The following is an 18,077-nucleotide window of genomic DNA, read 5'->3' as shown; positions in this document are numbered from 1 at the left end:
CTAGAGACATTTTCTGCAGTCCTGACTCTGCCCTCACCTGGCCCTGGTCCATGGGAGGATGTGGGGAGGAGACTTACAGGGGCAGGGGCGTTTGAAGGACATGTAATCCTTGGAGCAGAACAGCGGAGCCAGCCTGCCCACGTGCACAGCTCTGACTTCTCGCAGGGAAGGACCCTCCGCTCACCTGCAGAGACACAAACAGGCAGGTGATGGGGGCGCCCATACAGCACCTACCGACCCTGCAGGGCGCTCGTGTACCTTGGGCTGTCAGCCTCTGGGGAGAGGATGGTGACTTTGAGAGCATGGGCCTAGTCTGGGTGGGGGCCTGGAGGGCTCTGGGCTGCAGAATATGGGGGTTCTGGGCAGGGGTGGCACAAATGTGTGCTGGGTTCTCAGTGGTCGGTGGAAGAGGGGAATCTCTCTCCTGGGTGGACCCTTGAGAATCTTGTAACTGTCAGGGCTGGAAAGACCCTTAAAGATCAGTTCAATGTCCTCATTTCACAGAAGGGGAAACTGAGAACTGGAGAGGGTGAGGGACTAGTTTAAGGTCCCACAGCTAGCTTTGGAAGGGAATTCATAGATGCCTAGCTCAAAACCTTATTATTATCATCATCATCATTGCAACAGTTTTAAGAGGAAGATGCTCTGCTCTTTTCATTCTCATTTTATAAATAAGGCAGTTGAGGCTCAGAGAGGTTATGAAGCTTTCCAAGGTCACACAGCTTCTAATTACAGGCTGGGACTAGAACCCAGGTCTGTTTGACTCCAAAGCCCACACTGTCAGCCAGCACACTCCCTTAGAAGGCACCTAATATATTAAATTACCAACTCGGAAATAAGGACCTAGAGAATGAAATTGTCTCTTCCCCAATTCCCCCTGTACCCCCAAGTGAACATCCAGGTGTCAGGATGTCTGTGCAGCAAAGGACTGCCAGGTCACTCTAACACCCATTTGCAATGGAGGAGACATTTTCAGAAAGTAATCCATCCTCCCATGCTGCTGGAGATCTGAACTGATTCAGTCTCTCCTGGTATGTCCCCAGGTGACAGGAGGCTATGGGAATATTAGGGAGTTACAGTTCTTATTTCTAGGGAGTGCGGTCACTTTACTTGCAGAAACCAAACTGCACCTTTGGATGGATGTGGAGCCGAGCAGGTACTTGCAGGGGAAGCTGTCAGTCACAAGCCAATGGGAAAAGAGCCTGGCCCCTCTAGGTCCCAGGGGGCATTCGGCTTCCCTGATCCTGGGGATGATATCATTGTGGACAGAACTTTTTTGTAGGAGGCGGGTCCAGAGGTCCCACCCTTTTCTCCTCCAGGGATCCCTTTTATTATATGTTTTTTTTCTCCAAATGGGTCCCCTATTTTGACGGGGCCAATTGGCCAAACTACACTAGTAACTGATTATTCTATTTAATAAACAAATCAAACACCTATCTTTGGAGAGCCTGAGCTCAGAAGTCCAATTCCTGAGTGCTAATATCAACGCAGTGTGACTTTGGACAAAGCACTTCACCTCTCTGAGGTGCAGTGTCTTCCTGGGGAAAGCAGGGTAAGAACACTTAAGCTGCCGTGAGGACGGGGGTTATGTACGGAAAGCCCCTGGCAGGAGGTGTGTGGCTGCAAAATGTTCATTCCGCTGCCTGAGGGGGGTGGGAGGGAAGGGGCCATCACTGCTGCTGACCTGGGAATCCCTCTTCAGGTGGCTTCTTCCAGCTCAGCCTGTCCTGGTGTGAACCCCAGGCTGGCCTGACTCCCACTCCCAGTCCCCATAGAAACCCAGTCAAGAGTTCTGATGGGGGAAGTGAAGGTAGGATGTGATCTCCCCAGGCCTGGTAGAACCGGCGTGGCAGGCTGCTCGGGGAACTGTGATTTCACACCAGAAAACTCACAGAGCATCTCAGGGCCTGGGATCTGTGCTTTCTAAAAATACATGTGTGTACGTGTGTCTGTGTTCATTTCTGCGGGTGTGCTGGTGTGCACTGTGGCCGCGTGTGAGTCTGGAGGAGGATGTAAGTGGGCTGACAGGTCATCTCTTGCGCTGCTTCCAGAGAGGTCTTTCTTAAAGGCAAAATGGATTATGTCATTTGCTGATAAGTCTTCCACAGCTCCCAGTGCCCTCAGGAAAATGTCCTGGCTTCCGCCCCAACCTCCACAGTTCCAGGGCTGTTTCCCTCTCTAGTGAGTTGGCATAGTGTGGGCGCTTGGTAAATGCACGCTGAATGTACACTTACTGTAAGGCTATCCTGGTGGCACCTGATGCCATGGAGGGTGCTGACCAGCTCTAACACTTCAAGCAGTTGTCCCCAAGGTCCTGCTTCTCCTAGAGGCCCCCTGTACCCCCTCTTTCCTCCCACTGGGCCTTGTGACACTGAGATGAAGGCTGGGGTTTTGTAGGGTGTGGGGAGGTGCGAGATGACCTCCCAGGGCAGGGGGCACCAAAAACCCTTGCGTTACGTATCGTTTTCCATGGTCAGTTTGGGTGTTTGGTGGACAGCGTGTTAGGTTCCCAGGTGGCCAGGAGGCTGGCAAGGGGCCGGCAGGTTTGGCCATGGGTCAGGTACACATTTCCGTATGTGGAGATGTTCCGGGCACGCCGGCTTTCAGGGTGGCTCACGTTCACCAAACACCTGCATGTGCCAGTTAAGATCACCGAAATTACTGCAACAGGTCCCCCGAAGTGGGTAACAGTTTCATTTTGCAAATGAGAAAACTCACAGGCTCCGTGACATAACCCACCCAAAGTCACCCAAAGAGAAGAGGTGGAGGAAGAGCAATGCAGGGAGGGACTCTGTCACTACCCGCCCCCCCCCCCCCCGCCACAGTGCCCCTTGGTTACTGCAGGGACACCCCACAGAGATCTGACACCAGGTCACGTCTCCCCCCACGCCCGCCGCACTCAGCATCAGCATCAGCATCAGAGGCGAGGCGTGTCCCTGCCTGTGACTCATCTCCGACTGGATTGTCTGGCTGGAAACTGGAGGGCGGGCCGGCGGGCTGCGGTATTCCAGGTTCTGAAGTGGCTGAATGGTGGGCGGCGAGTCCACGTCACTCCCACTTTGCTTCACGTCCCTGCTCCCGGAATACCTCCTTTCTGTAGCCACTGCGACACTCTGATCTCAATCAATGAGCCTGTGGTTAGTGGACTGGCGCCGTATCCCTGGCGGAGGCGGCCAGGTAACAGCGGGGACAGGACGGTCAGCGCATGCGCGGCAGAGGCACCCGGACTGGAGGGTTGAGCTTCACGGGGGTCCACGGCAGACGGGGCAGGGCCGCGCAGGGGCTGGCCTCCGGGATGGGCCACGTCTATGCAGCGCCTGCTCAGCCCATTGGATCTCAAAACAAATCCCCATTTTACAGTTGACGACACAGAAAGGAGGCTCAGAAATGAGGTAGGCGGGTCTTTTAAGTCTGGGACCCAGGTGATGGTTTCCCTAATGGACAAAAACATCCCTTGGCAACTGCGGGTAGATGTCATTACAGGCATACCTCGGAGATATTGCGGTTTGGTGGTCGCGAGGCTCCAGACCACCGCAGTACAGCGAGTCACACGAATTTTTTGGTGTCCCAGTGCATATCAAAGTTAGGTTCACACTATACTGTAGTCTGTTAGGTTTGCAGTAGACATTTATCTAAAAAACAATGTACATACCTTAATTTAAAAATACTTTATTGGGACTTCCCTGGCGGCCCAGTTGTTAAGACTCCCTGTTCCCAGTGCAGGGGGCTCGGGTTCGAACCCTGGTCGGGGAACGAAGATCCCGCATGCCGCATGGCGTGGCCAAAAAAAAGAAAAAAAAAACCTTTACTGCTAAAAAACGCTAACCATCATCTGAGCCTTCAGTGGGTGGTAATCTTTTTGTGACAGTAACATCAAAAATCACTGGTCACAGATCACCACAGCAAATACAACAGCAATGAAAAAGTTTGAAATGTTGTGAGAATCACCAAAATGTGACATAAGGGACATGAAGTGGGCAAATGCAGTTGGAAAAATGGCATGGATAAGACTTGCTTGACTCAAGGTTGCTCCAAAACGTCAGTTGGTAAAAACAAGCAATATCTATGAAGAGCAATAAAACGAGGTATGCCTGTAAACGTTTGTCACGTGATTAAATGAAGAAGCAAATGAACTCAGGAGTGGAGGAGAAAAAGAGTGAGAGGACGGTGGCAGAGAGGCTGGCAGAGGACACGGAGGTTTGCAAATAAGTAACTTGGTCCTGATGTTAGAAAAGGGATCCAAGTGTGTGGCAGCCTCTGCAGCAAGGAGGCCTTCTGTCCCCATGCAACATCTGGCCAAATGTGTGCTACACTGGGTTGGTCAGGAAATGCCTGGAGGTTACTGGGTTTTCAGGTTGCCTTGATTTACCTGGAGTAGTCCTCTATTGGATCAGCTGCCTTCCCCGCTGCCACCAAGGCCCAACTTCTAAGACTTGATATACTGACTAACTACATAAACCGGTCCATTTGCAAATCAGCAAATAGGTCCTGACCAAGCGTGTAGAGGAGCCTGATTCAGGGTCCAGAAAACACCAAAGAGGGCATAGAAAAGTATTATTACAGTGGTGAAACATGGGATGCGTCCCCAGTGTCCAATAAGAGAGGAGAGGCTGAGAAAATTCTGGCATATGCTTATAATGGAATATTGTATAGGCATGGAATCATGTTTTTAAAGAAACTTTAATAACATAAAAGACTTTCAGTATACTGTTAAGAGGGGGGAAAAACCCCACCAGGTAAGCAGGTTCTAGAACTCTGCCTACAATATGATCCTTATTTTGTAAGGAAAAAAAAAAAAACCAGAGAAAATATTCACACATAGAAAAAGATTAAAAGGAAATAGACTAAAATATCCACAGTCACGTACTCTCTGGGCAGTGGTGAGATTGAGGAGGCTTTTTATGTTCTTTTATTTTTTAAAAATGATTTTCCAAATTTTCTTCAATGAACATGTATTAATTTTATAATCTGAAAAATCATTAAAATGAAGATTTGAAAACACCTTTTATGCTAACAAAATAAAGAATAATTAAATGAATAAATCAGTGATAGTTAACTCACTGGAAGTTTTTTTTTAATTTTTTTAAATTTATTTTTATTTTTTATATTTTTTATTGATTGATTGATTGATTGATTACTATGTTGGGTCTTCGTTTCTGTGCTAGGGCTTTCTCTAGTTGTGGCAAGCGGGGGCCACTCTTCATTGCGGTGCGCGGGCCTCTCACTGTCGTGGCCTCTCCTGCTGCAGAGCACAGGCTCCAGACACGCAGGCTCAGTAGTTGTGGCCCACGGGCCTAGCTGCTCCGCGGCATGTGGGATCCTCCCAGACTAGGACTCGAACCCGTGTCCCCTGCATTAGCAGGCAGATTCTCAACCACTGCGCCACCAGGGAAGCCCTCACTGGAAGTTTTAAATGCTAATTTAATTGCCTTTGAACATGCCATTTTTTATTGCCAAAATTTAAAAAAGTTAACTTGTCTTTGAACTTACTGATAAGGAGCTTTACTAACATGTTAGGAAAATAATCTCCACTGGTTTTAACCTTCATCACATTTTCCTTGGCGCTTGAGCAGGTCCTATTTGCCAGATTTTTGAGAGAATAGTTTCTGCCATGAACCTTGAGGTTTATCTTCAGGCAAGCTATACACTTGGCAATAATAATAACAATAATAGACCTTATGTTTGTAAAACACTTTATAATTTGCAAAGCACACGAAGTGCTGGTTATTGTTCTAGTCTCTGGGGATATGAGAGTGAGCAAAGTGGTTAAAAGTCCCTGCCTTTGGGGAGTTTACATTATATTGACGAGGGCAGACAATAAACAAATGAATAAGATATATAAATGTTGGGGGTGATAAATGCTATGGAGAAAAATGGAGAGAAGAGAGATAGGGAATAAATGGGGCGGGGAGCTGCTCTTTTAAATCAGTTTGATACTGTTTGAATAGAAAAAAAATGAAGATGTCTCTAAAAATTCCATAGCCCATGGGCAATTAACACATAGACATACAATGATTGAAGATATCCATTGAGGAAGCATTCCATTAACTAATTACATATCGTCTAAGATACAATGTGCTAATTATCAATTTTACAAACTCATAAAATTATGATGAGTCATAGTGATGTTTTAAGTTTTCTATACCTAGCAAAGTTAGTCCTTAACCTTTCTAAGCCTCAGTGTTCTCATCTATAAAATAGGGACAATTATAGTACTTATATCAGAGGGCTGTCCTCAGACTCCAGAGAGAAAATACTTATGCTTGGGAAAGAGCATGCATTCAGTGCATGTTCATAATGCAGACATAGCAAGGCCATTGCGAGGGGTCCATTCGTCACTGCCACGTGTTTCCTGTATATTGTTTCTCCAGTCCTCACGACTATACTGGGAAATGTGGACTATTTGTTCCCCTTTTCAAGAGGAAATTGAGGCTCTGAAAGGTAAATCTCCTGCCCAGAATCACAAGCCATAAACCCAGGTAGTCCAGCTCCAAGAAGCTGTGCTCTCAGCCACAACTGTACTTTGTGCCAGGGGGATTCAGAAGCCCTCCTGGCTTCAGTTTCTCCCTTTAGGAGGCTGAGAGCTGGCTGCCACCTTCTCATCCCTTACCCTGTGCTGTGAGCACTTCCAGGGCAAAAGCTTCAGGTAACAGGCGTCTGAGTGTGTCTAACTGATTATTCCCCAAGACTGAAGGAGGTGCCCGTATCCCCATCACGTTGCCGCCTGGCTGTACTCCACTATGTGAACCAGGTGACACAAACCTCCTAAATTAGTTTCTGATTAACTCCTTTGGGAAGAAGAGGTGAGGATTATAGAAGATGCTGGGATGTGACACCCTGGTGGGTGAATGGGGGAGGGGTGGGAGTAGGCTACAGAGGAAGAAGACGACAGAAGGGGTTTTTGTGTAGAAACAGCCCTCAGGAGGCAGCCCATTCTGCCTGTCTCACTAGGTCCCCACCAGGCAGCATGTGGACAGACCCCCCGCCATCCCCCCCGTTCTCACAGCTGGGGCACAGGTGAGCAGGACTAACACGGGTGTCCACAAGCTGGACATTTGTTTTCTTCCCAGCAATGCTCCTGGTTACCTACACCCTCCATGCCACCCCAAGGATTCCAGCATCCTTTCCCAGGCCCTGGGCCTCATTGGTTCTGCTCTGGGTCTGAAGCCTCAGCTGCACAGACTGGGCAGATCTCTTCCTGGGGCCCTTCCAGCTCTGAACTTCTAAACTCTCAGTCAGCCACGGGCTCCATTTCCTCCCCAAGGGTTATCATTTCTGGTGCCTCGTGGCTCGGTTGCCTGGATGAACACACCACGGTCAGCACAGGTCCAGGGTTGGGACCCCTCGGACTTCCCGCTGTCTCCTTGCCCTGGTGGCTGCTCCCCCTGCTGCTCTTCACTGCCTGTCTGAACTGTCACCACCGGAACATCCAAGCCACCTGACTGTCTGATTGCTCCTCAGGGAAAGCAGTCCTCCCCAGGCCCCAAGTCCCCGGAGTGGAGGGAGGTGTGAATTCCCTCGCACAGAGTGTGAGCAGCAGACATCAGTCAAGGGCAAAAGAAAGAGTTGGTCAGATACAGTCTTTCCCAACCTGGATGGAGATGACAGGTAGGGAGGCGAGCACCGCTGGGAAGCAGAGCGCCCAGGGAGGAGGGAACAGCTGAGAAAGGGCAGACCCTAAAGAGAGCGTTTTGCCCTTGGGGGATTCAAAGGCCTCCTTGGAGGGGGGCTTGGGGGGTTTGGAGGGGGTCGTGTCGCCGCCACCTCAGGGCAACTCGCTCTGCCGCAGCATCCACTGGTGCTGCATGCTTCACAGAACGACACCTGTAGTCAACCTGAATTGAGTGATGGCTGAGTGCCAAGCACCATGCTAGGCCCCCTACAAGCATCACCTCATTGAATCCTCCCAACCCACCTTCCCCATGTTTCAGATGGGGAAACTGAGGCTCAGAGAGGTTAAGTATCTTGCCTAACATCACACGGCTAGGAAGGCAGCCAAGCCCACCCTCTGGTTCCAAAGCCCTTAAACACTCTGCTCATGACAGGATCCTACCTACTTGTCAGCGGAGGCCATTGAGGCACAGGGACGTGAAGTCACTTGTTCCAGTAGAGCAGTCAGGATGTTTGAGGAGAGTCAGGAGGGGCTTGCTCAAGGCAGGTGCCCGTGGACTGTGTGAATCAAGACCAAGGACCAAGCTCCTGGAGCCCCCGCGGCTCACACCTGTCACTGGTGCCCTCCCCTTTCCAGCCTGGGCCTGGCCATCTCCGCTGGCACGGCGCGTGGGATCAGGAGGGCAGAGCCTCAGGACCGCCAGGCCGATGGGGAGAGGGGGAGGGTCGTGCGAGTCTGCCGTGGGTCTGGTGGGCACTACCCAACTTCCGAGAGCGATTAGGGAGAGGCGGCTCTACCGCTTGGTGCTGCGCAGCCAGCCAGAGCAGCCGCCTCGGACTCAGCCTCGAGTCCCGCTTACCGCGCCAGGGAAAGTCGGCCCCGGAGCTGGAGAAGGTGCGTCGGGGACACCACCTTTCCCACCGATGGTGCTGAGATAGGCCAGCGTGGTAGGCATCGAAGTGGGGGCATGGCCCTGGTGGCCCGCCCGTCGGAGGGTCAAACTTCCCGGCTCGAGGGTCGGGGGTGGGTTCTAGCTTCAAACTCTACAAAGCCCGGAGCCCCTTTCCTCTTCTACCCCGACCAAAAGTGCGTCCTAGTTTACCCTTCTTGGGTGGGTTGTTCAGGGGTCCGCGAAACCGAGGGCGCGGGGTCGTGAAGACTGTCTTATGCTCCCTCCATGGGGTGGATGTTTGTTTGGGACTCAAGTCGGGCAAGAACCGGGAGACCTCTCCATCCCTGCGGCCCGATGGCATGCTCAGGGGCAGCCACGGCCCGCGCGAGTCCCGGTGGCCCGCCCCGGGGCGCGGGGGCCGGGGTCCGCGGGAGAACGGGGGTCCAGTTTGGAGCGCGCTGCGGTTCCGCCGAGGACCGCGCTGAGCGACCGCGGGTGTGTGCTTGCGCCGGGGCCGCCGCAGAGCGCGGGGGAGGGGGCCGGGACCCCCTCCCCGCCCCTCCCCAGCGCCGCCCCCGGCCCCACGCCCCTTACTCGGCTTGGCTGCCTCGCTCCGCTCCGTGCGCCGCACTGCCGGCTCCAGCTTCGGCTCCAGCTCAGGTTCCCGCTCTGGCTCCGCTCCCGCTCCGGTTCCCGCTTGGATGCCGCTGCGCTCGGGCTCCGGCTCCGGCGTCGCGGGGGGCGCGCCGCTCCGCCTCGGCCTGCTCGGCGCGCAGGGGCGTGGCGGGGCGGGGCCCTGCCGAGCCGACCCGGGGCCCGAGATCCCCGGCCGAGGCGGCGGCGGTGGCGGCGGCTTCCCGGCTTCCCGGCTTCCCGGCCCCGGCCCTGCCGCAGCCCCGCCCGGCCGCCCGCCGGCCCCGCCGCCCACGCCACGGCCGCCAGCTCCCGCCGCCCTGCGCCGCGGCTCCGGGGCCTCAGCAGCACTGGGCCGCCGCCCGGGTCATTCCTGAGCTGAGGGGACGCGGCGGAGGGGGAGGGCCGAGCCGCGCCCCTCTGCGCACTGCCTGCCCGACACCCACACAGCGGCAGGCGGGGCGGCGCGGCGAGGAGGCCGAGAGATGCAGGGAGGCCAGCGTGCCGGCCAGACGTGTGAGGACAGACGGACAGGCGTGTGTAGAGAGCGACATACAGACAGGCGGGAGCAGAGGCGCAGACTCAGACATGTGCAGAGAAGGGTAGACAAACGAAATGTGCAGGACAGACAGACAGGTTGTTCAGAGGCAAGCCTGGGCATCCGGGCAGGGGACCCCTGTCACGGCCACTGGGAGGGGCAGACGAGCCTGGCAGGGCCTCCTGCTCCCAGTTGCCTCGCGGTGAGTTCTAGGGTGTTTGGGAATGTCAGCTAGGCCTGGCTGAAGCCTTCCTCTCCTGAGCGACCAGCTTGCCTGTTTCCTTTACTCCTGGCCTGATCCTGTGCCCTCTGTATCCCCCTGTCCCCAAACCTTGGGCATAGAGCTTGACCCTGGCAGATGCATGCCTGCCTCAAGGGGTGCCTGGCTCAGGGAGGGGCTCCTGGCTTTCAGGACCTACTCTGTCCACACTCTACTTTGGGGCCTTGGACAAGTCCAGCCCATCCGCCAGACCTCCCTTTTTTTATTACACTAGAGCTCCTGTTTATTGCCCTCTTGCTAGTCCTGGTGGTTTCCAGTTATTTGTGGAATCATTTATTTAATCTCCCCTACTTAACTGGGAGTCCCAGGAGGGAGACCCTTGGGGGCCTGCACAGAGCATGCACTCTAAATTTGATGAATGAATTGATGAAATACTTTGTTGATAATTCTCCTAACCCCCATTTTGTCAATGGCAGCTAATAAGTGGTTGTCAAAAATAGAACATGAGGATAAGGAGCTGCACATATTGATGATAAAACTTGGGGAAGGAGAGGAGCCATAGGGATGGCGTGGAAGAGAAGCCAGGCAGACAGTGGCACTGCAGGGAGGGTGGGAGCAGAGCAGGCTCTGGTGGAGAAAACAAACCTCACTCCAGCTCACCTCTGACAGTCACCATGTCTTGGGCTTCCCTGGGTGGAGGCAGAGAGACCTGCATGGTCTAGAGCCTTGGTGGGTAAGGACACTTCCCACCCGCCTTTGGTAACTGTTCATTCTGGGCTCTGCCTCCTGCACTGCCTACCCCATCCCCCAGACTGAGGGGGGTGGAGGGACCCAGGCTGAGGGATTCCAGCTCCATCTGGGGCCATCAGGAGGCATATGTGCTATGTGGGGCATGGGGCCAGAATAAAGGGAAACATCTCTGAGTCCTAAGAAATGGAACCTGAGAGGCCCTTTGTCCAACCTCGTGCATTTATTTTATGGATGAACAAGTAAAGGACTGGAGAAAGCAGGGGCAGGCCAGGGCTAGACAGCTAGGATTGGAGGCTCTAGGACTCCCAGGCCAGGGCTGTGCCCCCTGTGCAACCCTGCTAAAAGTGACCTTGACCTTCCTAAGCAGACACCTGCTGATCTGTGCAGGATGGATATTCTGGTCGTTGAGTGGTTTTACCCGTAGTCTGTCCCCTTTGGCAAGACTGTGTGTATGTGTATTTTGTGGGGGCCTTGTGGAAGGCTCTAGCCGATAAAGAATTCATCCCCCGCTACCCTCTGTTTGAGCATCGCTGGGCTGGCAAATCTGGCTTGTTCTTCACACTGGAGCCCAGAATGGGAATTGGTTTCCACTGGGCATGGTGGTGTTGGGGTCTAGCTTTGGGGAGTTGGCTTATATTGATTTGCCTGTCTATACATCCATAAACAGGACACTGGAGAAACATAAAAAGGTGAAAAAAGAACAGAAAAGCTGGTCACTGTTAATGTTGAGGTTTCTTTTTCTTTCTTTTTAATCTCACATCTCTACGAGTGTCCCTAATGGAGTGAGCTTGCTCACTCTCTGCTATGTCCCACTTTTCATGGCTGCCTAGCGTTGCATCAGATGGCTGTACTATATTTTATTTCACCAATTCTCTACTGCTGGGCATTCAGTTTTGAGTTTTTCACACTTCTAGACAGCACCGCAGTGAACATCCTCATGGGTAAGTTTGTGCATGTCTGCGATTATTCTTGGTTTCAGTGGGTATGTCCATATAGTTTTGAAGCTTTCTTCTGTATGGGGTCAGACTTGCAGGAGGGACATTTCCTGGGCACCAGGGAAGCACAGTGATATTTAGTGTCTGCTACACCAAGGGCGGGGTAGGGAGGCTGGAGGGAGGAGCCTGGGAGAGGTTATGCAGTGCCATCTGAGGACAGTGAGGAGCCAGGCTGTGGGGACCTGCCCTAGAGTGTGCTCTGTATTACCCCTGTCACTCGTAGGAATGGTCAACTTATCAATTCTATTGTTGGGGGGAATCTTCTGATACTAAGGGTGGAGGAGGGAAGGAGGAAGGGCCATCAGGATGGTCTGGCCTCTGGGTGGGATATCTGTCTAAAAAACCCAGCACAGGGGGGCTTCCCTGGTGGCGCAGTGGTTGAGAGTCTGCCTGCCAATGCAGGGGACACAGGTTCGAGCCCTGGTCTGGGAAGATCCCACATGCCGCGGGGTGGCTGGGCCCGTGAGCCACAACTACTGAGCCTGCGCGTCTGGAGCCTGTACTCCGCAACAAGAGAGGCCACGATAGTAAGAGGCCCGCGCACCGTGATGAAGAGTGGCCCCCGCTTGCTGCAACTAGAGAAAGCCCTCACACAGAAACGAAGACCCAACACAGCCAAAAAAAAAAAAAAAAAAAAAAACCAGCACAGGGAATTCCCTGGCGGTCCAGTGATTAGGACTCTGCGCTTTCACTACCAAGGGCTCAGGTTCAATCCCTGGTTGGGGAACTAAGATCGCACAAGCCACGCGGCAGTCAATCCCATCACACCCTTCAGGAAGGTTACCTTGTGCTAGTATATCCCTTATACAGAATTATGTCAAAAGCATCTTCCCAGCCTTGAATTACGTTACAGAGGGCCCGGCTCTCCAGATTGCCTTGGCTTTGGGGGTGGGGAGTACACCATGCTCTAAAAAGAGAACGAGGTGAGGGAGGAAAAACTAACCCACCAGCTTTAAAAAGATTTTTCCTCTTTCCCTCTGATTTTTGCTAATGGTCCCTTTGAACATGTTAAGGGGGATGAAGGAAGAGAAGAGGGCTTGGTTCTTGCTTGGTGGCGGGTGGGGTCAGGGACCAGAGCTCTCCCAAGGCCAACAAGCTCTGAGGTGGTGCTGAAGTAGAGAGAGGAAGCTGGGGGCAGGGAAGCACCTGTAAAACCTGAGGCAGCGCCTTCTGGAGCTGCTCTCTGCTGAGAGCATGGAGGGTTTTGTGTTTTCACCCCACTTTACGGATGAGGAGACTGAGACCCACCGAATTTAAGTGACTTTCCAGAGATGCACACCTGGTTAAGCCACTCCAGGTAAGATGATGAAACACTTTTAAAACAGGCAGAAAAGATTACCAGGTGTCCTTCGAATTGACTATTCGGTGTTACCCGGCACATGGTTGTCTGTTTCTATATGAGTTTGTAGCTTTCATGGTCTCTAAGCTGTTTTATTATTTTGGAAGTTGTAGAAAACTGATTGTGATGGGAAATTGTTCTTGTCCATTAAGATGCAAATACATTTTATCAGGTGAAGTCAGTTGAGATCTTGTGGAGCGGGGGCTAAAAGCTATACTTGTGGCTGTGCTTCGGATTCTCCTTTAAATTGTGTATAATGTCTTATTTTTCCCTAAGTAATTAATCTGTTAAATGAAATCTTTGACGTGTGTTGTTTGTTTTATATTTTATAACATTCATGATTTTACCCTTTAAAAAATGTATCTTTTAACAGTAGTAAGCTGGGGACTGCATCCAGATGGGTCTGTTTTACATCAGAGCTTAGCCTTTCATTGGAGGCATCAGGCCCAAGGCCCTCAGAAGAGACGGAAATGAGTGCTGGGTCAGTCCTAGACGGCTTTCTGGAAGACGGAGGGGGTCGGGTTTGAGGGGTGGGGAAGGATTTAGAGAGGGACACCTGAAGACAGAAGGCTTTCCAGGATGGAGGGCGGGGCCTGGGGTGGAGAAGGAGTATGGAGGCTGGTGAAGAGGCCTGTCTGGATGAAGGGTGGGCTCTGGGGTGCAAGGTGCCAGACGGAGGATGGAGGTGGGATTCCAGGTAGCGGAGACTGTACCTGATGCTGTAGGCAGCGGGGAGCCACCATAGGCTCTTGAGGGAGGAGGGGACTTAAAGAAATGGACCTGTTAAGAAGGCTGGTCTCTGGGTTCCTAAACCCTTCTGGGCACTGAATAGGCCCCGAACACCCTTTCTCCCAGGTGGAGGGCTGGGGCAGGCTACCCCTCGCTGTCCCTGTTAGGAGGGAAGCCACCCTTCCAGGGTCCTGAGAGAAGGTCCCCAGGTAATGAGTGTAAAAGTCTGCCCCTCCTCTCTTATCCCCAGAGGCCCATCTGGGGGAGCCTATTTCTGGGCCTGCTTGAAGATTTGTACTCAGGGTGGAGCTCATTTCAGGGTCAGCTGGCTGTGGGGTGAGCAAGGTCTGCATGCACACCTTTCTGCTGCTGTTCCCAGCCAGTCATGACACGTCCTCCCAGTGACCATACCCTCTGTCCACCACTCTACGTTCATTGTTCAATTCCATCCTTATGGTATCCTGTGGAGGGGGACAATATTTTCTCCATTTTTTTAAAAAATTGTGTAGCAAGGAGGTTTATGGAGGCTGAGTAACTTGTTCAAGTTCACATGGCTAATTAGGGGCAGAACCCAGATTTGCACCCAAGCCTGCTTGACCCCAAAACAAAGCCAAAATAGTCATGGTCTCTCCTTTGTGGGGCTTACTGCTTAGAGGAGGTGACAGACATTAACCACGGAGTGACAGAGATAAATGTCAAGTTGCCATGATGAGACGTTCCACAAGTTTGGGAAGCATGTGAGTAAATGTTACGGGAGGTCTGACCTTGTCAGGGTGTGGGACGAGGCGGGAGAAGTGGGAAGGGGCCAGGACTGCTTTCGATCTTGAGAGCAGTGGAAGGCATAAGAATGTTTTAAACAATATTGGAGGAGTGGTGGTGGCATAATCAGACCTACATTTGTTTTTTGGTTGTTTTTGGCTGCGCGACATGTGGGATCTTAGTTTGCCCACCAGAGATCGAACCCGCGCCCCCTGCATTGGAAGCGCGGAATCCTAATCACTGGACCACCAGGGAAGTCCCCAGACCTGCGTTTTGAGAAGATTGCTTTATTGGTAGTGGGGAGTTAGTTGGGGGCAAGACAGAATGGAGGCAGGGAGGCCGAGAGGTGGTGCGCACACTAGCCCAGGAGAGAGGTGATGGTGGCCCTGGAGCTGGAGAGAGATGAACCGGTTGGAGATAGATGTTGAAGGTAAAATCAGTAAGACTTGGTGATGTCTTGGGTATGGGCGTGGCGGGAGTGGATGGAATCAGGGATGGTGCCTAGATTTCTGCTTGGTGCAGCGGGATGGACAGTGTTGCCGTTCACTGAGGAGCAGAACACTGGGAGGGAATCAAGTTTGGGGAAGAAGAATATGAGTGTGATTTTATACATGTTGAATTTCGGGAGTCGCTTGCGGGCGGCAGAACTCTGAGAGGAGTCCAGGCTGCAAAGACAACCTAAGGACTGAACCCCAGGCTTAGACATGCAGGCATCAGAATTGATTGATCCGTCCATTTATCCATCTATCCGTCCACTCATCTATACTGCCATGAATTCACGTATCCTTTCTCCCATCCTCCCGTCATCTCTCTATTTATCCACTCATTCACCCATCTGTCCTCCCACTAATTCACCTATCCCAACTCCTGTCTTCCAGTCCTCCATCCATCCATCCATCCATCCATCCATCCATGCATCCATCCATCCCCTTGAACATGTCTCAGTAGTGTTAAGGGGAGATGAAGAAAGACGTTCATGCTTGGTGGGGTGTGGGGACAGTGGCAGGGCCCTCCTAAGACCAACAAGCTCAGAGGTGGTGCTGAAGTAGAGGGAGGAAGCTCAGGAGGTGGGGAAGCATCTGTAAAACCTGAAGCAGCACCTTCCGGAGCTGCTGTCTGCTGAGAGCTTCAAGGGTTTTGTGCTCTCATCCCACTTTGCAGATGAGGAGATGGAGGCCTTCTGAATTTAAGTGGCCTTTCAGAGATGCACACCTGGTTAAGCCATGCCAGGGAAGATGATGAGACGCTTTAAAACAGGCAGAAAAGATTATCAGGTGTCCTTCTAATTATCTATTAGGTGTTACTTGGTACGTGGATGTCTGTTTCTATAGGAGTTTGTAGCTTACGTAGTCTCTAAGCTGTTTTATTATTTTGGAAGTTGTGGAAAACTGATTGTGATGGAAACTGTTCCTGTCCATTGAGATGCAAATGCATTTTATCAGATGAGGTCGATTGATATCTTGTTGGGGGTGAGTGGGCTAAAAGCTGTACTTGTGGCTGCACTTTGGCTTCTACTTTGAATTGTGTATAACATTCTATTGGCTCCCTCATTAGTTAATGAGTTAAATAAAATCGTTGACATCCATCCATCCATCCATCCATCCATCCATCCGTCTAACCTTCCTTTCATCTATCTACCTCCATATCCTCCCACACATCCACTTATTCTTCCTCCTATCCATTTACCCATCCATTTATCCATACAAACTCCCATTTATTCACCCATCTACTTATCTATTTACCCCATTTGCATGCATCCATTCACACATCCCAAACATACTTACTGATACCTACTACAGGCCCAGCACTCTGCTGTGTACTGGTGAAGAAAATGATGTAGAAAACCAGGTCCCTGCTCTTAAGGAGCCCACGGTCTGTCAGGAAAGGCAGATGTAAAAACCAATGGTCACAGAACAATTTATTTTCTTTGCCAAACGTGCACAGAGAAAGGACACTTAACCCAATCTGAGGAGGTTAGAAAAACCTGCTTTGAGGTTGTGCTCCTTGAATTGAGCTTAAAGTTTAATTAAAATTTTGCCAGATGGACAGGACTGGGTGATATTCCAGGCGAGAAAATAGCTTGTGTGTATGATGGCGGTGTAGCTGTCGAGAGACCAAGGTGATTCCAGGGACACAGGTAATTTGGAATATTGGGAGTTGAGTGTGAATGAGTGGTGTGTTATGAGAGAAGATTGGAATGCAGGTCTGGAGTGTTTTCCACAGCAACAATTGATTCTCCAACTCTCCAGACATCAAGTGGGTGTCCAACAACTCGATTCAATTCTGCAACTCCCCAGAGTTAGCACAGATGCCACAGCTTAAGGGCGCAGCACCACAAGACTGCCCCCCACTTTAGGCATCAGTTGCAAAACTACCCTTTGATTATAAATAGAAAGTTCCCATGATCCCCTCCTTGGGTTCAACAGTGTGCTAGGATGGCTTGCAGAACTCAGGGGAACACTTTACTTATGTTTACCAGTTTCTTGCAAAAAATACAACCCAGGAACAGCCAGAGGGGAGAGATGTACAGGGCAAAGTGTGAGGGTGTGGAGTGGTGTGTGAAGCCTCTGTGACCTCTCTGGGGGCACCACCCTCCCTGCACCTCGATGTGTTTGCGCACCAGGAAGCTCATCAAGTCTCATTGTTCAAGAGTTTTTATACAGCTTAATCTCCAGCCCCATCGGCTCCATCCCCTTTCTGTAGGTCAGTGGGTAGGGCTGAAAGTTCCAACCCTGTAATCACTTGGTATTTCTGGTGACCCTTGCCATCCTGAGGCTGTGTGTGGGCCCCACCCTAAGCCACTCCATTAGCATAAACTCAGTGTGATCAAAGGGCTTGGTATGATTAACAAAAGATATTCCTATCACTTAGGAAATTTCAAGAGTCTTAGAAGCTCTATACAAAACCCAAATATTATAACAAAAGATGCTCCTATCACTCTTCACACTTAGGAAATTATGTGGGTTTTAGTTGCTCTGTGTGAGGAACCTAGGACAAAGACAAAATATATTTCTCATCATATTGCAGCAGGTCATAAAGGCCTTGAATGACAGACTAATGCCTTGAATAACAGGCTGAGGGCCTTGGGGGGCCACGTAAGAGCTTTAAGGAGGGAGTGACATGGTCAGGTATGTGTTTTAAAAAGATCTCTCTGGCTGTCTTGTGGAAGATGGGGTTGGCTGTGTGTGTGCAGAGGGGATCAAGTGGTCCAGTCTCTGTAGAATGAGGACTTTGCCAATGATGTGCTCTTGATCCAGGCCCTGGGGTTGGTCTAACCCCCAGGTTTAGCCTGGGCCCAAACCCAGTTCTCATTCCACTTACCCTGCCAAGGCTGAAGTCAAGGCATCCCGGCTGAGGGTTGTGGTACGAGGAAGATTTAGGGGTTCTCCATTTTCCAGGGTGGCATGCAGTACCCCTCACCAAGGTCTTCAGTCTTGCTGTGGTCCATCTCCAGCTTTAGGACTGCTGTGGACTTTTGTGAACTGCTCACTGGTTTGTCTGTCAAACTGGGAAGGATCTCAGTTCCATGCCCCACTTTTCTGCATCTACAGTTTGCATCCACAAAACCCATTAACTTCCCATCAGTCACCCCGTGATGTTTCCCCTGGCC

The 18,077-nt window shown here is 51.5% G+C and overlaps 1 protein-coding gene across 1 annotated transcript in view; it reads right to left on the bottom strand.

Moving 5' to 3' along the window:
• The window catches only part of BEAN1 (brain expressed associated with NEDD4 1), a 38,962-nt gene extending 29,779 nt beyond the window's left edge, over positions 1-9,183 (bottom strand). Inside the window, exons 1-2 of the mRNA XM_059904153.1 lie at positions 9,099-9,183; positions 78-184 (exon numbers count right to left, since the gene is read on the bottom strand). Of these exons, the coding sequence (XP_059760136.1) occupies positions 78-102 (25 nt within the window). The 5' untranslated portion in view covers positions 103-184; positions 9,099-9,183. The remainder of the gene's footprint in view (positions 1-77; positions 185-9,098) is intronic.
• Between the last annotated feature and the right edge of the window lie 8,894 nt (positions 9,184-18,077).

This window comes from Balaenoptera ricei, chromosome 19 (assembly GCF_028023285.1).
Source record: "Balaenoptera ricei isolate mBalRic1 chromosome 19, mBalRic1.hap2, whole genome shotgun sequence".
Lineage (NCBI taxonomy): Eukaryota > Metazoa > Chordata > Mammalia > Artiodactyla > Balaenopteridae > Balaenoptera > Balaenoptera ricei.
Note: the sequence above shows the minus strand (reverse complement) of the source record. Positions and strands in the feature narration are given on the sequence as shown.